Source organism: Lagenorhynchus albirostris, chromosome 7 (genome assembly GCF_949774975.1).
Source record: "Lagenorhynchus albirostris chromosome 7, mLagAlb1.1, whole genome shotgun sequence".
NCBI lineage: Eukaryota > Metazoa > Chordata > Mammalia > Artiodactyla > Delphinidae > Lagenorhynchus > Lagenorhynchus albirostris.
This window is the reverse complement of record NC_083101.1, coordinates 19,220,521-19,245,620: the sequence shown is the minus strand read 5'-3', so window position 1 is coordinate 19,245,620 and position 25,100 is coordinate 19,220,521. Positions and strand designations below refer to the sequence as shown.

The 25,100-nt window shown below is 44.8% G+C and overlaps 1 protein-coding gene across 6 annotated transcripts in view; it reads right to left on the bottom strand.

The window, feature by feature from the left end:
* The window catches only part of TNC (tenascin C), a 93,974-nt gene that overhangs the window by 16,799 nt on the left and 52,075 nt on the right, over positions 1-25,100 (bottom strand). Inside the window, exons 13-19 of one of the 6 annotated variants that reach the window (XM_060154523.1) lie at positions 24,470-24,742; positions 21,462-21,734; positions 18,892-19,164; positions 10,119-10,391; positions 8,293-8,565; positions 2,531-2,653; positions 1,234-1,377 (exon numbers count right to left, since the gene is read on the bottom strand). In XM_060154523.1, the coding sequence (XP_060010506.1) occupies positions 1,234-1,377; positions 2,531-2,653; positions 8,293-8,565; positions 10,119-10,391; positions 18,892-19,164; positions 21,462-21,734; positions 24,470-24,742 (1,632 nt within the window). The remainder of the gene's footprint in view (positions 1-1,233; positions 1,378-2,530; positions 2,654-8,292; positions 8,566-10,118; positions 10,392-18,891; positions 19,165-21,461; positions 21,735-24,469; positions 24,743-25,100) is intronic. The other 5 variants (XM_060154517.1, XM_060154518.1, XM_060154519.1 and 2 more) reach the window with 5 other exon arrangements.

The window sequence follows — 25,100 nt, the reverse complement described above, 5'->3', positions numbered from 1 at the left end:
TACAGATGAGGTGTCTGGGCCCCAAGAGATGAAGTGACTGGCCTGAGAGTCAGGAGGTGGTAGAGTGATTTGGGACCCACCCCGTCCACTCTGAGGTCCTTCCTGTCTCATCTTTCACGTACAGAATCTCCTTTAACGGATGAGGACAACGTGGCCTCCGGAGGAAACAGATCCAGACTTTGCAACCAGTTGCCATGGAGAACCCGTGAATGAAAGATTTCTAGGGGGGAAACGAGGGTCTGTGTGGCAGAGTGTGCAGAACTCTGGGTTCAGTCAGGAGGTTTTAATTGCATATTAGCAACCCTTTTAAGACTATTAGGATATTTTTAAACTTTCCTGTGAGGCCCATTCTTTAGATCCTTTAACGGATTAGGCTGGATAATTGCTCATATATCAAAGGATAAATTGTTTAGGAACATGGCTGCCTGAAGAGAAATTTTCCACTTCATTCTCCTTCAATGCAATTCATTATTTTTGCTTCCTTACAGTGTGTTGTACAAATCAGGTTGTAACGGGAAAATCATCCTTTATTTTAGAAGAATACAGAGTTTGTAGTCAGACTGACCTAAGTTCAAATTTGCTTTCAGCATTTACTAGTTATATGGACTTGCCCAAGGCATTTAATCTCCCCAGGTCTCAGTTGTTTCGTCTGTAAAATGGGAAGGATAATAGCTATAGGGTTGACACGTGAAGGGTTTAGTAACAGGGCCTGAAATACAGTAGCTGCCGGATCCAGAGTAGTTACTTTAGAGTGTCTGCGTGAAGCACCTGCTTGGGGGGTTCCTCACACTGGTCCTGGCACTATCGGGGAAGGGAAGGAAGTAGATTAATGTGGACAGTCATGTTTTATATTTGCAGACGCTTTACATATACAGTTCCACGTGATTCTTACAGCTTCCTGCAAAGGAAGCAGAACTGCACCCATTTTACAGAGTAGGGAACTAGACCCTCGAGAAATTAACTGACAGCTCATGTATCTAGAAGCGGCAGGACGTGGGATTTCCACCAGGTCAGCATGACTCCCCAGCTTGTGCTATTTTTCCCCACAATACCCTGGGAAACGGTGGCCCAGGGAGGTTGAGGATGCAGCTCAGAAGAGGCTACGGACGGACCAGAAATGAGACTGCTGGTGCGCCAAATCCAGCCCACTTTCCCCGAGAATTTCCTAAAAAAAAAAAACTTCTTTTCTACCTTCTGAATCATGAGAAATAATGCTGAAGGTGAGAAAAATACCTGTGGTGAGCATCCCCGAGACAGGCGTGCTTTCTTCAAAGCCCTTCAGGGCGGTGACGCTGACGAGGTACTCCACTCCAGGTAACAGTCTCAGCAGCCTGGTCTGAGTCTTGGTCCCAGCCACAGTTACCACTGAGGGTGTACCTGGAACACAGTAAAAGCAAGACGGCGAAAGGTGAACCTCACTGAAAGTTACTCACGGTTGTCTCAAGAATGGGTGTATCCGATTTGGCAGTGAAACTATATCTTTATCCAACACACTTTTCTTGACTTCTCAGTTGCTCCTACCCTCTGGCATAAGAGAAGAGGTTTTTACTTTTTGTATAATGTTTTTTCCATCCATGAAGATGCCAAAAACTGAGCCAGGGGAGGAAAAACCGTGAGGTCACAATGTGCTAAAAATGGCAAGTTTCCATTCAGTAGAGAGCTGGCCATGTTGCACAAATTTTATTTACCTATTTTTCCCACAAAGAATATGGGAAGCTTGCTATATATAGCAAGTATAGCAAGTATATCTGATATATTTAATCCATTGTATTAGCTAAAGAATATATAGACTCATCCCTTACTAGCAGAGATTCTATTATTGAAGAAAATGGTCATGGTCAAGCTTGTACTCTTACATTTATGAAAAAGTCCAAAGTTTATATTTCTTAGAACTTGGGGGCTGGTGAGGAGTGTGTATATCAGCTGGCCAAACTGCCCACAGAGATGCTACCGCATTTCTCTGAAGAGGTTATCAACTATCATCTTTGTATACACTTCCACTAACAGGGAGCTCACTACCTCCCAGAATGTCTTTAGACATATTTGACTATGCTCCCCCCACCCCCTTGGTCTCTTTTATAGCCGGTGTGGTCTGAACTAGAACTCCCAACTCTGCTAAGTCACAGCTTCCCATCCTGCGCTGAGACAGACAGATTTTGGGACCAAGAGTTAACACCTCACCTATATCCAGGTTAAGACCAGCTTTGCAGATGAGTGCGTTCAAAGAGAAAAAGGCCAATGGATTTAGAGTCTTCTGTCATTGTGTGAAAACATTATTGGGGATCTACAGCTCATAGAACTTTAAGACTATGAGCCTGGCAACGATCTTCATAACATGACCCTTCACAAAATAGTTTCTTCCAAGGGTCTCATAGGACTCTACAAATGAAGTCTATCCAGATGATCTCAACTATAAAGAAGCAGTTTTCTTTGGCCATGATGTTTGGGAGGATGGGATTATCAGGGTCTCTTCACTGTTCCACCCAAACCCTCCAGATCGTCCTCCCTCTCCCCTCCCCAAGTGCCCTACCTCCTGCAGTGGGTACAGAGGTAACCCGGAAGCTCTCCACCTGGGTAGTGGGTGCCTTCCAGCTGACAGTGGCTGAGTTTTCAGTGATGTCTGAGAAAACGATTTCCTTCGGGGAGCCCATGGCTGTTGAGGAAAGAGCACAGGAGAAACCCAGAAACGGTTAAGTATCTTGCTCATCAGCGATCCTTCCCCAGTTCCTCATCCATGAAAACTCAGTCCCTAGTTTATGTCCCAGCCAAGCCTTTAGGATGGAGAATGTGGTGATCTGTGATTAGGTTACGACTTGATGGAAACAATTGTTCTTTCATTCAGGGACAGGGCCCAGAGCTGTAGAGCTGCCATTTGGTTTCATTCAAGAACGTTAGTTAGCACCATAGCTGACGTCTAAGGAAGTGAGGGTGGTTTCACAGCTTGGAATACACCCTCTTTTAAGTTTTGATGTTTAGCAATTTTTCGTATCTTTGCTTTGTAGTTCCTTTTATTAAATGATACCAAGACTTGACAATTGTACAGTTCTTTGCAATTTATAAGGATTAACCCTCATTTAGAAACCACTGAGGTGTGGTTGTAGCCATTTTACAGAGGACTAAACTGAGGCTAAGTTCTCCAATGAACATTCTTGTGATATGACCTTTCTAAGTCCCAGGAGCAGAGCTGAGCACAGCCCTGGGATCTTGGAAATAATGTTTACATGGAAACTGACCTCGACAAACCCATTCCCAGAACTGGATGGAGGTCCAGAGCCAGAGGAGCAACCTCAGACCTTTCAGCAAAGCAAACACCCCTTGGATATTGGGTCTACCTGGGGGAAAGCCATGCCTGAGGGACGGTTCCTGCTACGTAAATGCCTCCCCCGCAAACCCAGTTTCCTTTGGTTTTTCCCTGTGTATTTTTTGGCTTAGCGTTTTGCCCTCTTCAGCTGACCATGCTTAACCATAGAATTCAGGAAACAATTTTCGGGTCTCCAGGGAATTCATTTCCTCATCTTTTCCCCTCTGCATCCCACATTGATCGTTCAGTTCTGAAACCCACAGCCCACTTTGGGGAGCTTTTTTTTCTCTCTATTTCTGTCTTTTTCTCTCCTCCTACGGCGTTCTCCTGTGACCTGCTAGCCACCCTCAGATTCTGTGTCTGCCTGGGGTGTTGCCCTCTCCTTAGAAAGCTTTGGAAGCCACAGGGGCTCTGGAGCCTGGAAGATCTTGATTGTCCAAATACCACGGAGAGGCTGGGCAACCCGGGGCAGTCCCCTTCCCTTCCGAGAGCCTCAGTTGCTCCGTCTCCATCTTTCCAGTGGGAAAAGTGGTGCCCACCTTCAGGAATGTTTTGAGGACCTAGCAGAGATAATGGATGTGAAACCCGAGCACAGAATCTGGCATGCAGTAAGGGTTCAGTAAACATGCTGGCCCTCTCTTTTTTCTTTCTTTCCCACGCGATTCATTTTTCCAGGGGCCACCTGAGTTTTGCGGTAGCCCCCAGGAAAGATCTAGATGAGGCAGAATGAGAAAAAAAAACCCGTGGGGTGTGTAAACTCAGGCACCGGGGCTCTCCTTCTGCCAGGCTAGTCCACTCTGACCTTCAGTCCGACTGTGAACCTCGCAGGTCAGGTCCTGGCACATTTTAGAACGTGTATCTTGTGGCCACAGCTCTCCTCTCTCGATCCCAATTTTCTCATCTGCAAAATGGCAATATTATCTGCCCTGGCTGAAAAACCATAAGAATTAGTAACCTCATCTGTCATGCACTCCTGAGGGATGTGCTTGATGAAAGTGACAGTAGGAAGATAGATAGCCATGTGTCATCTGAAGAATGGCACAGTAGTGGTAGAATTCCAGGGTCAATGGCATTTTTAGGCAACAGACCTTCCTAGGTGTGGAAGACAATTTGTTATTTTAGCGTGTGTCCTTCTGCCATAAATAGGGCCTGCAGGTCTCCAGCACCACAGCGGAAGAGATGGTCAATAGGAACCTGAAGGCTGAGCCTCAGAGAACAACTAAATCATATCTATTGAAAAGTTAGGGAGACCCAGGAAAGGCAATGCCTCTGTCTCTCTTTCCAAGAAGACTCTTGGTTTTCAATAAAAATTCCATTAGGAAAACATTTGGAATTGCTAGAAATTCTCAAGGAGGATGAAGAGTACTTCTGTCTGTTATCTGCATAAAATGTTGCCTCCCCAAATCTGGAGCAAATGTCTTTAATAATGTGACCATTAATAATCATTTAAAAAATTCTCCCTTCGACATATTTTTATTCAATACTTAATATGTGAATCGTGATAAGCTCAGGGGACGATTATTGTAGCCAGTGTGGTTTAAGAGCAAGGATTTTGGAGTTACACTGACCTGGGTTTGAATTCCATTCTGGCTTTCCTAGCTAAAAACACCTTAGCCCCTTAGGGCTCTGTGAAATGGGGCTGAATGTGACGCTTAGACTGTCTGTGTCACGTGAGTCAGTGAGGTAAAGTGTGTCAGTTGCCCTGCTGTGTGTGGCATGAAGTGCATGCTCTGTAATCGATAGTTTACACTTTATGAGAGTCAGAGGCAAAGGCACTAGGCATAAGGAGCCTGTTTCACTTAGAAGGGAGGATTTCTGAGCACGTGTCTCTGCAGACCCGCCGACCCAGGTCCCCAGACACGATGCCATTGCAGCTGTGTGGTGTGTGGTTTTAAGTCCATCTGAACTGCAACTGAGCGGGGGAGCTGGGAGGCTGCCTGGCTGGGAGAAGTGAGGTAGAGTGGGAGGGGGCACATTCTGGGAGTTGGGAGAGGGGCTGCCCCCTTGGCTTTGGGGGTGTTTGGGGGTGGTGATGGTGCAGGTTAAAGAAGCGTTTCAGGGTCCTCACTACCCCCGAGGTGAGCCATCTTACTCTGGTTTTGGATTTTGAACCACTTTCTGTCTATTCTGGGGACCGTCCCGATGGTATACAGAGGCATGTTGGCATTTAACTCCCCAGAGGCAAAAGAAGCTCCTGGCAACTCTGGGCTTCCCAAAGCGGAGCCCAGGCTACTGTGAAGAAGTGGCTTAAACCACGGAGGGGAAGAGGAGCCACTGCAAATGCAGAGATTGACAGAGGAAAGAAACAACCCATAATCTAAGGGTCTGTCAGTAGGGGGATGGTTAAATAAATAAGGCATATGGGATTATCTCTGAGATCTATTAATAAGCAAGGAACACACACCCACACACACACTCACACACACACACACCCCCAATGTGTGGAAGAGTGGGTCTGTTAACCGCCACACCAAAAGAAAAAGGTGAAAAAAAAAAGGGAACGTAGACTTATGTCTAATCTTATCTGTTTGTATAGCATATTTCTGCAGTGATTCAGAAGAAAGTGGTAATACTGACTGCTTCTAGATAGAACAACTGCTTCTAGATAGAACAACTGGTGTCAGGGACACAGTAGAATAGAGACCTCACTATATATCCTTTTTTTTAACTTTTGAATTTTGAACCAACTGGGCCATTAAAAAATACAATGTATGGGCTTCCCTGGTGGCGCAGTGGTTGAGAGTCTGCCTGCCGATACAGGGGACATGGGTTCATGCCCCGGTCCGGGAGGATCCCACATGCCGCAGAGCAGCTGGGCGCGTGGGCCATGGCCGCTGAGCCTGCGCGTCCGGAGCCTGTGCTCCGCAACGGGAGAGGCCACAACAGTGAGAGGCCCGCATACTGCAAAAAAATAAAAATAAAAAATAAAAAAATAAAATGTATGTTAAATCACCCAAACATAATATTAGCTAATATTGTTACAGTGGACAAGGAAACTAAATACTTGACATTTATGATGTGACATGAACCTCATGGCTGACCTTGGAGTTAAATTCTATTGGCCAGATGAGGGGACTGAGGCTGGGAGTAGAAGGAGACTTGCTCACGCTCACATAGCTGTGGGAAGAGGTAGAGCAGGGATCCGACTCCAGGGGATCTGCCCAGAGGCTGCAGGCTTAACCTTTCAGCTACACTGCTTCTACCCACGCTCCCTGGCGCTGGGGCACTCAGGGCTGCCAGCTCATGTTCAGGGAGTGAGAGGAGAACCTGCGGCAGCTTTTACAGGGAAAAAGAGGAACAGAGAGAAGGGTTTACAAGGAGAAAGAATGAAAACACAAAAGGGAAACTTTACGAAGCTGATGAGGTAAATTGCACGTCTGCTGTGATCAAGAGTCACCTCTCCCGTCCTTGCCAGGTACCGGAGCACACGTGTGTACACGCATACACCAACGCACACGCTTCTCTTCGGCTGTGAGACACAAGGCCCCAGAGAAAAAAATCAAAGAAAGGGCATCCTAGAGGGCCTTTTCTTTTCTCTTGTTCTTAGGGAAAAAAAACCAAAACCTCATGATTATTCGTTTTCATTTTTGCTTTAGAACTGCGGAGCCTCTAGAAAAAAAAAGATCGGCAGAACAAAACCAGTGATCAGAAGTAAACTTTGAAAAGCAGTGTTTATAAACCAAGGGCAGAATCAGCCTCTGCCTCTGATCTGAAGTTGTTTTACGGGAAGCCACAGGGAAGAGGAGACAAGGACCCGCGTCCCTGGGATAGGGTCTGTGTTAATAAGAAACAGGGTATTTCTTCTGGCTGAATTGCTGCATGTCTACAAATACTGAGTATGATTTCTACAGGTGGCTTCTCGGAGCTCATTAGGTCCTGAAATTTGACATCAAAAAATACTCATCTCTGGACAAAGGGAAGGTTTTGGCTAGTGTTATGCTCTTTGCCTGTCAGAGATGGCAAGTGTGTCTATTCGTTGGTTGTCTGTCACCTAGCCCACTTCTATTTAATAATATTAAAATAACTTGGCATTTGGGTTCTACCCCAAATCTGGCTGTGTGACCTTAGGCAAATCACTTCACCTTCTTGGGCCACAGATTCTTCGTGCACAAACAGAAGAGTCTGGGCTACATCATTTCTCAGGTCCCTTCTACCTCTGCCTGTGGTTCTGTGATTCTTCCCCCTGGTTCCTCTGAAGCAGTGGTCTCTAGCAAATGCTCCGTTTCTGTACCTGCCTCAGTTTCCTGAAGGAATTCACCCTACCTGTTGAAGGTCATTCCTTTTCTCTTTAAAGAGTCATATTAGTCTTAGTATTATCATTATAAACAGTCATGTTATGACCATCTTTTTTCGTTCTCCTTGAAACAACTCATATTGAAAAGGATTTTCATTTCTCCCTCCAGTGCCATTTAGAGTTGCCGTGAGTATCAGATAAAACGACGGAGCATCGTGAAGAGCAGCCCGCCGACCATGCCAGCCTCCTCTTTTCTCCTTCTTGATCAGGGAACTGACCATTTCACACATAGCATTTTATAAGTATTAATCTTTATAGGTGGAGGTACCACTTCTTCATTATTCCCTGCATAGTTTGAACATTTGACCAAAGAACAAGGAAGTATACCTCTGGATAAAACATGATAATAGGTAGAAGGAAGGGCCTTTGGAATTAAAAAAAAGAAAAGCAACGATTGTAATGACTGTCTTAATGACAATAATAAAAATGTTAATAGCTCTCATTTGCTCAGCCCTTGCTGCGTGCCAGGGCCTCTGTATGGGCTTTCCATGAATTATCTCATTTAATCCTCACAACACTATTAAGTAAGTGGCATCGTACTTTTTGCGTAAAGACTTAGCCATGGTCCCCTAGTCTATACTCAGGAGTCAGGATTCAAACACAAGCTTGTCTGCATCCGAAGCTCTTGTAATTTCCCAGCCCTGTGAGAAGAGGAACAGAGAACTTTCCTCTATTCTCTCCCATTTATATACGGTACCTGTTGTTGCTATAGCACTGACTGGCTGGGATCGCCTTCCACTGCTTATTCCATAGAGTTCAATTTCGTATTCAGTGGCCTCTCTGAGACCTGTTATGTCCCTGGTACGTTCGGGGGCAAGTAGGGTTATTTCCAGTGGTTCAGACTGCTTTTTGGTATCTCTGATTTTGAGAACAAAGCTGTCGAAGACCCCTTCATCAGCTGTCCAGGACAGACGGAAACCGTCTGGGGTGGCATCTGAAACCAGAAGGTTGTCAACTTCTGGCTCGGCTTCTAGAGGGGGAGAAAATGGTGGAAGGAGGAGAGAGAATATCATTCAGCAGCCCGTGCAATCTTCTCTCCAGTGGGGGTATCAGTATGGAGTGATGCCCCAGCTCTCAGAGGTAGAAGTGTCCTGAGATACCGAAAATAAAATTATCAAACACGAACATGTCTAGTAGATCTAGGAGAGGGAAGGGATGGAGTTGACACATTCAATACAAGCCAAGTGGGTGCTTGCATGTGTGAGTTTTGTCTAAAAGCAATTCTGTAAATCCACATCTGGACTCAGCAGTGGCCCCTCCCATGCATTATTAAACAAGTTCAAAGTCAGTAATTTGTTTACGTTTGCTCTCTGTCCGCCAGTGGCTGAGTGCCCGTGCTCTGTGAGACCTTCTTTTCTTTTTGAAAAGACACATAAACCAGCATTAATGATCTGTAGAGCTGCCCGTGATGATACTACTGATTATATCTCCCTTGATCCTGAGGAAAATGGCTTTTAAAATGTTACAAGTGTTATGTTCCTTTTGGTCTTTTCCTTGGAGCTGCTTTCCTAAAGAAGGCTCCTACTCTTGACTGGCCTGCTTTGTGTTAACCATTCAGTAAGTGTTCAGATGGTAGAACTAAGACTTGGAACCTCTTGTGCTACGTACTTCAGACCCAAGGTATTATCTTGGATTGCCTTAACTAGACAAAACTCAGTGTCAAGGTAAATTTAGAGCTGAGTTTCCCAAAGTGCACTTAGAGCAAACTATTCCTGTTTGATCATAATCCATTGTAAAATAAGTTTGGGAAACATTGCCTGGGTAAGTCCCTCTTGGAGAGAAACATGCACATTAGAATGTTCTCTAAAGCCTTGTGGTCAAGGATCCTGTTAAACTATGTTTAACTCCATGTTTCCAAAACTTATTTGAACATGGAACTTCTTCACTAAGTAGTACCTTTGAATATGGAGTTAGTAAGCTCTAGAAAGACTTTGGGAAATACAGATTGTGGACTGTTAAAGTTGTTCATGCTATATTTCTCTAGGAAGTATTAGTGTTGAGAAAATTATGCATTTAGTCTGTGCTGAAGAATCTCCATGATATTAGTGTTTACCAGTATAAGTTCACAGTTGGTTTTCCAATGACAAGCCCACCCGGGAAGTTTGTCAAGACCACAGTTGAGGCTTTGAGGTGACAAACGTAGTAAATAAGTTTTTGAAATATACCCGTTGGTATATTTCTTTTGAGAAGGCTGAAATGTAGCTGGGGACCAGCCATGATGAACACAGAGGAGGGTGACGTGGAGTAAGCACGCAAGAGCTACAGACAAGACATGGCCTAAAGGATTTGGGATGCCTAGTGGAAACATTTCGACCTTCTCGTATCTGGAGTGGGAGAAGGGGAGTGCTTGTTAGAGACATAAGACAAGAGAAAGTGTTGGGGGGGGTGACATATGGAACAGGCCACATCTATGGATTAAGTAGGGAACATGGACAGGGGTGTTAAAACCGTGGTGATCTCGTAGATGGATTACATGGAAGGGAACCAGGAAGAGGAGAAAATGGCTCACTTGAGCCAAAATACCTGTAACAATCTCAGCCCTCAAGGGCTTGGTTTGGTGCCCTTGGGTGAAGCCAGAGACCGTGACCTCATAGCCAATGCCAGTTATGAGGCCTCTAAGCTCCAGCTTCCTCTGGGTTCCTGAAAGTGTGAATTCCTGGGGGTCCAGCAGCTTCCCAGAATCCACCACCGTTACTAGGAATCTGTCAAAGGCATTCTCCGATGCCATCCAGGAAACTGTGAACCCGTAGGGATTAATGTCGGAAATGGTTAGGTTTTCCAGAAGGGGCAGGGCCTCTGAAAGAAGGGAGGGGTGAAAATAACTCAGGTTAGCAGCACTGACTCTGCTGGGAAAGCACAAGTCTCCACGAGCACTGGTAGATACCCACTCAATCATTAAACACGTTGTATACTCAGAAAGTGCATATTTCATAAGAGCTTATGGGGTGCCAGAGGATGTTGTCTTGTGTAAATCTCTCAACCAGCCCATGAGATAGATGTTATTCCCATTATACAGGCAAGAAAACTGAGCTTCAAAGAAGTTGACTGACTTGGGCAAAGTCACAGAGCCTAGTATGTGAGAGAGCAAGATTTTAGCTGGGTCCGACTCCAAAGACCATGAATTTTTCCTGATAAAATCAAATATCTTGTGTTGGGTTTGGACTCCTCTGTCTATTTCCCACTAACTTGTAGTCTTGAAGGAAATCAGCTTTTTTATTTTATTTTTTAAAGTATACTTCCTTTTTGGTATACTTTGTATATTTCTATTCCACTTCTAGTTCCTATTTTGAATTAAGTTGAATAGGCCAGTTAGTGACATACATCCTCACCAGCTGAGATAAAGGGATGAGGTAAGATTTTTCATGCGTCCGAATGTAACCACTTATGATTATGGCCCAGTAAGGAATACTAAGATTTGCTAATTCTCTTGCTGTTTATTTTCCTGGATAAAGTTAGGCTCTTCAGTAAGTTCTGTCACTATTTGTTCATTCGTTCACCAGACAGCTGTGTCTCAGGCACTCTTATTTCATAGGTGCCAAGGGATTCCCCAAAGGAATGACCTTATATCAGCTTGGTTTCTGTCAATACTTCCCAATTGACAAGGCTTCACATCCATCATCCTACTGAGTCCCCACAATGACACTGTAAGTAGATATTACTACCCCCTCTTCTCCCCCGTGGCAGCAGAGGAAGTAGAGAGGTCAGTGATTTATCCAAGGTCACATATCCACTAGGCGGCTGAGCTGGGATCCAACCCACATCATCTGACTCCGGGTTCAATGTTCTTTCCACACCCTAAGCCAAAGTCTAATAATTAGTCAACCCCATGGGTGCTGGCAAGACCTGAGGCATAAGCAGGGTTAGTGGAGAAGGTCCAGTGGCTCCCCTCTAATAAAACAAAACACAGTCATGGTGCATGTGTTTGTTTTTCATCAAAGTGGGCCTGGGGATGGGAATTCCATGGCCAAGGCTGCTTTAGCCACATCTAGGTTAGAGCCTGCTTTTTCACTGAAGCTAAATGGAAGCATTCAAAGAGATAAACGACCTTACACTAATGCCCAGAGTCTAATCCATGGAATGTAAAGAAAAATGTTTAAAAAGAGATGTTTGGTGACTGAAAGAACGAGTGAATGAATGCCCTAACCCCCTAAGCAGAGATTTAAATTTTGCTGTGGCTTGGATTTCCAGTACTTATTTTGAACCACTTGGTGTTTGTCTTGAAGCTTTTTTTTTTTAAGCAAATAAGGATCTCCCCCAAATCATAACTCTATCAAAGACAAAGATGAAATCACATATACTGTGCAAACAGGCCTCTTTGTCTGCAAGGCAAGGGTTTCAAATTCTGTTGCAGAGCTTTGTTTAGATAAGTGGCGCCTTTCTCTGATAACTGGCCTCCTTGCACTTCCATGCCATCAAAGCGGAGAATTCTGATGAAAAGGAGGGCGTTCAGGCTAATTAGTCCATCAAGGGCTTGTTATTTATAGTCCCTTATGTTCAGGTTTTTTTTTTTCTTTTTTTAAAATGTGCTTCTTTTAAAATGCAGAGTCTTTTCACATCAAGGATTAGCTGAGACAATGCTGTAACTGGATCTAGGATTCCCAAGACCAGCCTCCCTTTCTTCTCTCTGTTCTGTGGGAGGTCCTGCAAGAGGCTACAAATAAGGGCCTGATGGGATCCGTGGCCGGCCATGCTTCCCCTCCTGGGCAGTGAGGTTCTTAGTCATGGCTACTCCTCGCCTCACCCCACTAAGGAATTACTTGTTCTGCATCTGAAGACTGAACAGTTGAATTCACATTAGCTAACTGGACAGAAAGCATAACTACTCTCTGATCTTACTTGAAAACGTGTAGTGTTCTCTTAAAAATAATAGGAAAGGGCTTCCCTGGTGGCGCAGTAGTTGAGAATCTGCCTGCCAATGCAGGGGACACGGGTTCGAGCCCTGGTCTGGGAGGATCCCACATGCCACGGAGCAACTGGGCCCGTGAGCCACAACTACTGAGCCTGCGCGTCTGGAGCCTGTGCTCCGCAACAAGAGAGGCCACGATAGTGAGAGGCCCGTGCACCGTGATGAAGAGTGGCCCCCGCTTGCCACAAGTAGGGAAAGCCCTCGCACTGAAACGAAGACCCAACACAGCAAAAGTAAATAAATTAATTAATACACTCCTTCCCCCAACATCTAAAAATAATAATAATAATAATAGGAAAGTCAGGATTGCAGAGGTCTATTGTTTCTATCTAGGCTGTTGCTTTTTTTTTTCTTTCTTTTCTCTTCCTTTTTTTTTTTTTCTTATTGCTTATTTTTGAGAACACTACTTTCCTCATATTGTTGGGAGATAGAGGAAAGGACCCAGCAACTGTAAAATGCCTCCGGGATGCCAGGCAGTTAAATTGCACCACATCCATTTAATACCTGAGAAGAGGCTGCCAGAGGTGCCTGTGAATTGAGTATCTTCTCTTCATACATAAAGGAGTGGGGTTCAGAGAAGTTAAGAACTGGCCAAGGTTATGTAGCTAAAAAGATGTGGGAGAGGATTAGGAACCACATAGCCTGATCTGAAGATCCCCACTCTTCTAGGAAACATGCTGCCTCTAGTTAAATATGTAATTGAACTTATTAATGTATTTTACTTATGTAGATAAATAGCAATTTATAGCAATTCAGACCTCAAGAGAGGCCTGGTTTAAAGTGAAAATCAGCCAGCAAAGTTGGTCTCCTAAAAATTATCATTAGTGGAAGGCAAGAGACTTCTAAATATTTTCTGAGGCTTTTCAGGCTAGAGACTTGGTAAATTGACACCATTTGCATCCTTTGCCATGGATTTAGGATAATTTCAGGAAAGGAAGTAGAAAACCATTTGTTTTTGTAATTCAAAGAGAAGTAAGAAGTCGAGTTTAATGAATGGTTAAGGTTTAATTAAAATTGAGATTTATTTGCTATCTTAGATTGAACCTTCCTTAATCTGTTGTAGATGTTAATCTTAAGAAGTAACTTTTTTAGAAGAAAAAGATAAATTATTTTATTTCTGGGGCAGGTAGTTCATGGGCTGCTTTACCTAGCATGACTTATGGACAAAATCCTGCCTTGGGCCATTTGTGACTTAGAACTCACTCTTCAGCCAGGATCTCCAAACCGTGACTCAGAAAACCTATAAAACTGGGCACAGGATTCCCTGGCAGTTTTATACAACTGTTGAGTCTACTGGCTCCATTTCCTAAGAGTGGCTGTGAAAGGTCTCTCTTTGCAAGAGTATTTGCTTTCTTTTCACGTAGAAGTTTACATATGGAATGAAGGCTATATTTGGGGTTGAATTTCCCTTTAGAATGCCTATCCTCTTTCTTTTCCCCATTTTAGAATTCTGAACAGACAAGCGAGAACCTCTGAATGAGTACCTGTCACGACAAAGGCAGTGAGGGGTCTGGTGGGGTCCCCAGCCCAGGTGGTCCCTGCCACACTAACGTCACAGCCAGTGTTCTTCACCAAGCCTGTGATGTGAGCGTGCTGTGCGTCTCCTGAGACTGTGAACTGCCGGGGCTCCTGCAGCGAGGGAGAAATCCTAACACTGATAACAATCTTTGCAAAAGGCCCGGCCTGAGTGGTCCATGACACGGTGAAGCTGTCAGGGGTAATATTGCTAAGGATTAGCATACGCCCAGCAGTGGCTCTGGCTCTCAGGGAAAGGAACATGGGCAGAGAGAAAGAGAGACACATTATGAGAGGAAGCAGAGGATTTCTACAGAACGTACCCATAGAATATGAAAGTATCAATCCCTCCAAATATTTGCAGAAAGGTAGTGTATTAGGTTGTGTCCACACCTGCGTTGGTTATAATGTTAGAAAATACATTGCTTTCTCTGCAGGTGTGGACTTGCTTTTTTTTCTTTTAAGTAGAGACGTGACCACTTGCTGGTCATGTATGAAGAAAAGTGAAGAAGCCATTATAGCAGTAGATGAATTATTGTAAAGATGTATTAAGAGTACATTTTCTAAGGTTTGTGATGGGACACTAGCTCTGTAAGATGTTCCAAGAAAAGATAGCTTCACATTATATTGAATATTATATCTCACCCTAGAGATTCACGAAGCATACTAGCATTTTAAAGGCCTCAGAATGCTGGTTCTGTAAAGAAGCCTACTTAATTTTGTTTAGCCCAGCACTTCATAAGCTTATCAATGGATACCTTTCCTGAGGAATATTCTCTGAACATCTCAAGTTGCTGGTGTGCCACTGAACATGCCTTAGAAAACGCTACTTTGGAGTTTCCCGATTTAGTCTTCTGTGATCTGTTTGGATTGTAGAAATTAAAGGTTAATATCCACAGAAGAGAAATTCTTTGTAGTAGTCAAAAACCCAAATGTATGAACCATAGGAAAATCCACATCTCACTCTAAACACTATAAAGGTGAAAATGTCCTCTATTTAAAAATTCCTGGTATATGTAAAAGTTAAAGGAAAACTTGAAGTTAGACTTTGCGTTTTCTGATTATGAAATTCACTTATTGGATAATTTGGAAAGATGGATGGTTCCCCTGAGGTTAAGTTTCTCTTGTCCCTTAAAATCTAGATAATCAGTGATGAGAACAATTCATTTTTAATGTAGGGGGCCTATACTGCTAGTTTCAACTGGGATGTATATGGTCTGGCCACCTAAATGCACATTTATCAAATAATACTAACATTAAAATAAGTTCAACCCAGACTGTATTTTAGAGAGAGGCAACAGTCCTGGAGGATTGAGATACTAGGATCAGGATTTAGGGTTGGGAAGAAGCAGACTCTTTCTTCCAAGGACTCGGGTGTTGTTTTGCTGCAGCTCCAGTATTTGGAGGAAAGAAGGAGCTCATCTGGATAAACTTTAACTGGACAACTGCACAGCATAACTCAATGCCATAAAGTCTCTAAGGACAAATGAATCTGGCTCAGAAGCAGAGGACAGCCGTAAGTAATGGCATGGGATTTCCTCCTTAGCAATTAGTTAGAGAAGCTAATGATGCTATAATTTTCAGGTACAGCATTGGCAAATTACCTCAACCACAGAAAAAGTGAAATCCTTCAAATGGGACTCTGTCTGCTTTTTCCTTATATTTTGCTGTGGAAGGAATCTCCTGAATTAAGGACGCACGTTAGGACTCTTTTCATGCTACCAGACAGAGACCGGCAGTGCCAAAACCCAATAAGACCTGGGTTTGCAAGGTTAGCTTAACCTCTAGCTGTCTCCCAAATGATGCGACCAAGCTGAAAAGCGAGTTGCAAGAAGAGAACTCAGAGAGTGGTAGTTAGGGGCCGGTCAGTGTTGCATGCAAGCTAGGGGTGTTTTTCTTTTACCACTTCTAACCCTTTGAAACAGTTTCTTGACATGTTGTCTGCTTCCAGGAAAGACAGACATTTTCAAAAACTTAATACTCTGAATGCTCACCACATGCACCAAGATTTGAACAAGATGATAGATGAAAGGAAGACTCTGACACTTTGTGACAGATGTCGGTGGATGACAAAACATGCTTGATAGAGTAAATGTCAAAAAAAGAGCAGTCTGTAGGGAATGCAGACAAAAGTCTCAAGAACAAGATGAGACCACTGGGTCCTCTCGTGTGGGACTTGGGGTGTGCTTTGGGGTCTTTTTCTCTGCATGCTAGTGACACTACTTTTAAAATCTTGGTGGAGAGAAAGAGAATGTAGATCGTTCTGACCGAGGAAAACAACAATGGCATGCACACACCCCTTTGAATAAGACACATGGGCAAACTTTGATTAGAAAGACCACAGGCAGACAATAGTGGGCACTGGAAAAGATTATTCGAGATCAGATGAAAGGATGGCTTGGAAATTCAACCAGAGCACATCAGGTTAACTCTATACAAACAAACAGAGCAACTCCAGATGTGAGTGGGTATTTAGAAAAAAGAGGTTGACACAGAAGTTCCTTAATTTGGGGTGAGAATTTTTCTTTTTAAAGTTTTCAAGCTCTGATTTGGATGTCTCTCTCAAATTTGAGAAGGATCTGGAGGGACCAGGAGGGTGAAAAATGGGTAGAGGTTGATTTTTTTGGAGCGCTCTTCTGGGGAAGTTCAAGGGAGAGTGAAGAACCCATCGTGGGAAATACCTGTGGTTGCTTGGACCATCAGGGTCTGAGCACACTGCCTGCCAGTCAGCCCGTGAAGGTGGATGGACCATCAGGGTCTGAGCACACTGCCTGCCAGTCAGCCCGTGAAGGTGGATGGACCATCAGGGTCTGAGCACACTGCCTGCCAGTCAGCCCGTGAAGGTGGATGGACCATCAGGGTCTGAGCACACTGCCTGCCAGTCAGCCCGTGAAGGTGGATGGACCATCAGGGTCTGAGCACACTGCCTGCCAGTCAGCCCGTGAAGGTGGATGGACCATCAGGGTCTGAGCACACTGCCTGCCAGTCAGCCCGTGAAGGTGGATGGACCATCAGGGTCTGAGCACACTGCCTGCCAGTCAGCCCGTGAAGGTGGACAGTGTAATCAGAAGCAGCTTTGAGGTTGGTGATGACACAGCTGCGAGACCCCGCAGGCACAGAACGTACCACCATTTCCTGGAGGTGGTCAGAATTCCTAACTTCTATAAGACAGCTATCAAAGGCAGACTCCTGAGCTACCCATGAGATGGACACACTGCCCGAGGTCACATTTGAGACAGTGAGGCAGCTGAGGAGAGGTTCAGCTACTAAAGCAAGAAGAAAAAAATACGAAAGTGTGTCAGTTCAAAACACTATTAGAGGCACTTCCCTGGTGGCGCCGTGATTAAGAATCCGCCTGCCAATGCAGGGGACAAGGGTTCAAGCTCTGGTCCGGGAAGATCCCACATGCCGCGGAGCAACTAAGCCTGTGCGCCACAACTACTGAGCCTATGCTCTAGGGCCCATGAGCCACAACTACTGAAGCCTGCATGCCTAGAGCCCGTGCTCCTCAACAAGAGAGGCCACCGCAATGAGAAGCCCGAGCACTGCATCGAAGAGTAGCCCCTGCTCGCCGCAAGTAGAGAAAGCCCACGCGCGGCAATGAAGACCCAACACAGCCAAAAAAAAAACCAAAAAACAAAAAAACAAAACACTATTAGAGGGTCAAAATCAAAACATGTAAGACTAAATCCATAAAGTTTTAGCCTTAACCCTCTGGTAAAGACACTTGCCTTTTTTTGAAAACCAACTTGAGCCGTGAGGAAGAAATATATGTGTTTGACTAATTTCCCTAGGTTTTGGTATACTTTCATCTGGCTGGGCTGAGAACTAGATATTGCTGGCTCACTGCTTTTCCTGTGGTTCATGCTGATAACACTTTGTGGACTCATGTGGAATGAGGACAGACTCTCCCTCAGCTGTGAGTGACTTAAATGATAGATGCTTTTGATACTACAATGTTAACCCTTTTCTTAAATTGCCCTAGAATATGGGACCCCTTTTTGTGATCAAGAAGAAAAGACTCTCCTGTGCTTACTCCACAAATAACTTTAAATTTCAGTTTGTGATATCTAACTTTATCTCTCAAGAGAAGACATTCTCCAAAATGTGCTAAGAATGCTATTTTGAATGGACAAGGCTCTCCTTTCTGAATTCACATAGAATTGTCTTTTGCTGCATTCCAGAGAGCATTTCCCATAGTGTGTATGTCACAGATACCGCGGATTCAGTGAAAGCGGTTCACTCTTTTGTTGACCAAATTCCTTATTTAAAATCTACTCTACTTTTATTTTTGCCATCTGCCATTCACTGTTCTGGAAGCAAGCCAGCATGTTCTGGTCTTTTCTCCTAGAGGTGGCATTGGAATTGGAGTGGTCTGAATGGCATGATTTCCTCGTGAACTCATGTGGTGAATAATCTTTGCTCTTTCTCATCACTTGCCCAATTCAGTTTCATTAATCGTTGGAATATTTGGGTATTAGGAAGTCAAAGGCACTAGGAAGACAAAGACAGTTGGATAACACACAATATAAGTTTTAAGACCTCTCTGACCAATATAGACGTCTTTCCAAGTCAAGGACAGCTCTCATCATGGCTTTTTGGCTACCGATGAGGAGAATTCTTTTCTCCAGATTCAACTTGGCATTCTGGACCAAACTACATTTTATGCTGCAAATGTCCTGGTCAGGGACAAATTAGGAAAGTCACCATTTGGGCTGCTGCTGGAAGAGAGTTATGTTAAATAGCGCTCCAGCCTAGTGTCACGGAACAGTTAGTGCCCTGTGGCCTGTGCTTCAATGGGCAGGAAGGAGTGGCTTTGCCCTGCAAAAAAGATTCTGGAGAGAGGGTGTTAGGAGCGGGCGAATGTGCATGTACCTGTGGTGGCCGTGGCACTGATGGTTTTGGTCCGGATGCTGGGAGTGAGTCCAGAGAGGTAGACAATAAAATCATTATTAGGGCGGAGCCCTGAGATGTGAGCAGTTCGTTCAGCACCAGAGATGTTATATTCCATCGTTTCCAGGAACCTATTGGAATCAATAATTTCAATGGTAAAGGTCTTGAAGGCCCCATCGGTAGCTGTCCAGGAGAGATTGAAGCTCTCAGGAGTGATGTCGGAAACATTTAAGTTTCCGATTTCAGGTTCTCCGGCTGAAAAAGGAGGGGTAGGAGAGAAGAAACAAATAAATCTGAGTTAATCATTGCGTTTGGGTTTTAAGACTGCAGTTGTTAACAGAACCATAGCCAGCTAGAAAGATCCGACAGTTCAGGCTTAGGGTGACATGAAGAGATGTTACCAATCAGTGCCAAAGGGAGAGAAAAAGGGGATTTATTAAAAGAAAAGTACAAAAAGGAAGGTATGGCAATTAGATTTCCCCGCTCCCGAGCTGCCACACAAGATCAGGGCCTGGCCGAGATCTGGCGTGTGTGAGGAGACATGCCCAGTGACGGCAGCAGGACCTGTTCTGTCGAAGCCCAGATGCTTCTGGGAGCCACACCTCAGGGATGCTGGCCATCGGTCAGAAGATACGAGCGCTGGCGGCTTCTAGTCTCTTAAATTGCACTCAGGAGACCACAAGTACTTGGCTGCAGCCAGCAGACATCCTTTGCTTTGAGGGAGCTCTCATCTGTTCAGATGACGACTAAATAATTCTGACGCCATTACCCTCCCAAGGTGGTACCTTGAGGCTTCTGGTTTTGTGACTTAAAGGGAATTGGCAATTTGTCAATGTAAATCTTGGTATTTTCATCATACTTCTGACAAGGGCCAGCTGTTCTCATATTCTGTTAAAATAGCTTGTCTTTTCTTAACTGCTTCTACATGGGCCAAGAAAGCTAGTATTGCATTGCCAACCAAGAGAGCTGAGCCAGGACAAGGCCATCAGGCAACCCTGTTTGGCCAAGAAGTAACATTTTGTCTCAGAGATGATCCTACCAGTGGTTTTCCAAGCAACAGGAATAAAATGTGCAGAAGGCAGGCAGAAGCAAGATTTGAAAAGCTAGTATTGTCTCTCTAGCAAGGCAGGAGAAACTTCCCGTCCCAAGAGATCTGGTGAAACGCAGGTCAGATGGAATTATGGCCCTTCTTCCCCACAGACCAACTTGTCAGGAGCAAGAATGTTGCTATCATTATAAAGAAAAAAAAAACATATAAAAATACTAAGAACACCCAAACCGCAAGATCTTCAGGAAAGATCAAAAGTGGCGGGTGATTTCTTTGCCTTCTGAGACGGGATTGTTTATGGATGTTAGATAAAAGAGCCCTGAGTCCATCCAGGGCAGCCCCAGCTGCAATTTTTAGGCATTTCAGGGTCACCATTCATGCAGCCGTTGTCTGTGCTGTGTGTTTATCTCAGCGAGAGTTACTGAAATGATTGAGGCTAAAATGCAGAGCTTTTGCTGGAATCCACTAGGACACACAGGTTTGCAGAAAAGTTTAGTTGCAATAATTATAGGAAAATGGGGCAGGCATATGCAAAACCAAACCTGACAGCCTCTGTTCAGTTTCACACCAGTGGAGGCACATGGGAAGATGAAACATGGAAACCAGTGCTGGGGAGGGCTGGGCTCTTGAGCGGGCTGCAGGGAAACACTGAGTGCCCTGTCACTGGAGCAGAGTGATGAGTAAACTATAGTGCACCCTCCTGGGTCCGGGCTGGGAGTGTGCCATGCAAAGGCCAACAGTCCAGGGAGCAGCTCTCCATTAAAAGAACAAAAAGGGCATCAGATCTTTGACATTCATAGCCCGGGACATTCTTTGTTTCAAATGCTGCTGTGTGTACTTCTGCTAATGAATGGCTTGTTCTTTGGTACTGTCTCCAGTCATAATTGTGTGATTTTTTGTTTTTTTTCTTTTTTGGTCTAGCTATTTGCTAATTTGATGTTCTAACAGTGACTTGAGTATCTGAGAGAATTGCCCGGAGGAGGAGGGTAATTCAGTTCTCGTATTATACTCAGTGCATTTTAAAGAAACATTTAAATTAAAGCATTTCTTTTAAATGCAAAACCACATGCCCATACCCTTGAGGGATCTGGGATAGTAAAGCACCATTGGCAGCTAGGAAAAAGACTCTCTAAGGTAAATAATCTGTGCTCCACCAGAACTCACACATCGGAAGGGTCGGCTTTTAGTTATAGCCAAGCACTGGAGAAAAGAGTTAAGACCATCGGGCTGTCTCGTGAAATGGAAAGCCATCCTTTAGAAGAGATGTAGTTATAGGATTGGATAGGTAAGGTCTGGGAGAGGCTAGAGGTCAGAAGAGGTAGCATCTGCACGTTCATTCTTGAGATGTCAGAGGCGTCTGGACCAAGGCGCAGCCCATAGGGAGGTGTGTGAGCATGCAAGTTCAGTAGCCGATGGGCACATGGGAAGGATTTAGATATGGACAGAGCTGGCTCCCCACACGCCTCTTGGAGAGAAAGCATCATGGACAGGGAGAGGAAGGTACCTGTGGAGGCCTCAGCAGAGAGCATTGGTGTTCTATGGCCCCGGATCACCCCGTAGATGGTGACTCTGTAAGGGGTGGCGGCCTTGAGGCCCTGGATGTCCGCAGCCCGCAGGCTGCCGGGCACCGTGAGGTTCTGAGCTGCCTCCACCCTGTTGGCCTCCTGCACCTGAATGACAAAATGCTCATAGGCCTGGTCAGCTGTGGTCCAGTTGAGTTTGAGGCCGTCCCAGCCAGCCTCGGTCACGGCTAAGTGTCCCAGCTGGGGGAGCTCCGCTGAAGAAGGACAGAGAGCAATTTGTCAGTGCTGCAAACAGAAAGCGAAGAAACCAAACGTCCCACAGCCCAGCTCTAGGGAAGAAAGAAAGGGGCAAGAGATTTTCTTATGTTTGTGTGTGTGGTCATTCTTGGTCTCGGGGAGTTTCCTGTTTGAACTGCGGTAATCTGGCCACAGCTTTCTTCAGGAGTTGAAGATGGTCAGAAAAGGGAACATCTACACTGTTCCTCCTTGAGATGGCCATGCCGTCACGACCGCTGACAACCCACTGCTGGGAGGTCTCTGAGGATCATGCATGACTAGCACCCTAAAGGCCCAGGAAAAAGGTGGGATTGTGGGTCAGGGTAAGAGAAGTAGGAGTTGGTTAAAAGTACAGGCTCTGGAGACAGATGGGCCTTGGTTAGAACTCCAGCACCAATGTTTGCTAGCTGCGTAATCTTGGGCATGTCACCCAGGTCATCTCTGAGCCTTGTGCCCCTCATCTTCAATTGGAGCTGACAGTACCATTTCATTGGAATGTGTGATAATTGGATGATAATATTTATAAACCTCTGAGTTTATACCTGACAGATACCTGACGTCACACCTGATACATACTGAGGACCTGGTAAGTGGCAGCCTAACAGACACACAGCTGTTCCTTGGTACCCTTGGGGGATGGGTTCCAGGACCCCATAGATAACAAGCTGAGGATGCATATAGAATGGTGTAGTATTTGCATATCACCTATGCACATCCTCCTGTATACTTTAAAAAAATCATCTCTAGATTACTTATAATACCTAATGCAATGTAAATGCTATGTGTGTAGTTACCAGCACATGGAAAATTCCAGTTTGGCCTTCCGGAGCTTCCTGGAATTTTTTTCCCCTAGTATTTTCTATCCTCAGTTCGTTGGCTCTGAGAATGCAGAGCTGTGTATCACTGTTTCGATGTTTCTCCTTGGAACTTCTTGGTCACGTGGGAGAGAATTACCTGCTTTGTCTCAGTACTGGACTTTGGAGAGATCATCTCATTGTTTGCCACAGGCTGTCTGACGGGGTGTATAAAGCATGTGCTGAATCAGGTTTGGACAAGTCCGATGTTTTATCTCTGGACTTTTCTCATCCTTCAGAGATCAAAGTTTCCGTACTGTACTGGATTCTTGGCTTTGCATTTTCCCTCCCCCCTTCTCCTGATAGCACTTTGTGTCTGATTGAAGAATGTCTGCATCACAAACAAGGCCGTTTGTGCCTACTCTTCCTTAAAAGTGATTACGTTTTGCTCAGCAAATGGTGCAGAGCAGGGCCCACTATTCATTTTTCTACAAGGTAGGAAGGAAATTTAATGTAGTCATTGCTGATTTAGAAAGTTTGGGTTCCGGATATGGAAACACTCACTACTTAGTGGAATGCTGCTCAGGGTTAAGTGCAATCTCCCAGCCTCTCTTTTTAAGGCTGAAGTGGCCATGGATTTGAAGTCAGAAAAGAAAATATCTGCAAGATTTCCCCCAGAAAGAGTATGAGATATTCCAGGATGCAGTGCACAAGGCGAGTGTGGGCAGCCCTCTCCTCCTTCCCAGCTCACCAAGAATAGCTCTTCATTTATCTGTTATATAGTGGGGCTCCTTGTAAGATTTCACGTGCAAAAGGAATTTGCTGCTAAAAACAAAACCTTTACAAAACGTTTACGAACCACAGATGCAGATCGTTAGCACCCTGCTCCCAGATCCCTGGTGTCTCAAAGACCCCTTTTGCTCTTGTCTGGTTTGACAATCTGCTGGGAAACACAGGCCGTGGATAATCGGGCCAGTTTAGGTGTATTGCAACATTGCTTTTCTTATTTGGGGAATTGTGTGTCGTTTCTAGCAAGGGCCAGGTTTATTTGGTATGTATGAGCAAGGAAAACAATTCATTTGATTAGGTTATTTGGGCGGCCTTTTCAAAACACAGTATGTGTAGAGAAGGGCATGGGCTTAGGGCCCAGCATAAAAACCCTGTTCCCCCAAATCGGGCTCATTCTCCCATGACTTTTTTTAAAGTTGTTTCTAGAAACCGCATGACCAGCACAGAGTTTTCTATAACAGATGGAGTTGCACATCTTCAGGGGACAAACTGAGATGAATTGTTTTTCCTCTCCAAACTGAATCAAAAACTTTGAGGTCAAACGTGACTGTCCTTTCTTAGAAATAGCCCTGCCTTGAGGATCTGTTAAGGAGAGAGAGACTTGGCTAACTTCAGCAGAAGATGGTAGATCATTTCAAAGGTTATTCTGTGGAGGTCTGACTACCAGATGGATGGCAGTAAGTGACTCTGAGGCCACTTGCGATAAGATTTCTCTAGAAAGTTCTGACCTTATTCTTGTGTCACAGCCCTACTGTTTATGCTATTTATATTATGATACGTTGCTATCTGATAAATTTAGCTATTTGGCATTCAAAATTTACTACGGGAGGGGTGCTTTGCTATGTACTTTTGTTCATTATCTCATTCACTGCTCAAGACAGTGTTCTGAGGTAGGAGTATTACCTCTGATTTGAAGGTGAGAAATGAAGGCTCAGAGGTGTACAATGAGATACCCAAGAATATTCGGCCAGAAAGGTGGAATTCCAACCCACACCCTCCGGAGTTAGAGCTTGTGTTCACGCTGCCTGCCAACAGCTTTGAGAGAGAGCCCTGATACATGGGGAATTTTCTCTGTTCCAATGAATTGGCTGACACAGTCAGGCCCCTGGTCTGGGAGGAGGGTCATGTACCTGTGACGACCTCCACAGCAAGGGGCTGCGTGCTGCGGCCCCTGACCTCGCCGCGCAGGGTAATTGTATAAGGGGTACCAGCCCTGAGGCCTGGGATTTCCGCGGAGCACAGGCTGCCAGGAACCGTGAGACTGTGAGCTTCTTGGGTCTGGTCAGCCTCCTGGATCTCAATGACAAACTGCTCATAGATCTCATCTGGGCTGGTCCAGTCCAGTCTGAGGGCATCCCAGCTAACCTCAGTCACGGTGAGGTTCCCCAGATCTGGAACCTCCTCTGCGTAAGAAGACAGAGTTGCTGAGTTAACTAAAAAAGGCAGTTGCATGCTGGGATTCAGGCGAGATGGCATTTTGGCTGAGGTTGGGGTGAGTTGTTTGGTGAGTGTTGATCACAGACGCGTGATTTACAGCCGGTGTTGAGGACACTCTGTTGGCACTAAAGCCAGGGCTTTTCTAGTCAGCCTTTGGAAATGAAAGATAGTTCTCAGAATTGTTCACAACTTCCATTCTTGACATACAAATGGTGCTTTGGGGAGTCCTCTGATGCATTCTTAAAATGAGCTCAGATCAACGTTTATTTTTTCCCCACTCGCAGAGCGTGCTTTCCAACTTCTTAGCTATTACGACTGAAACTT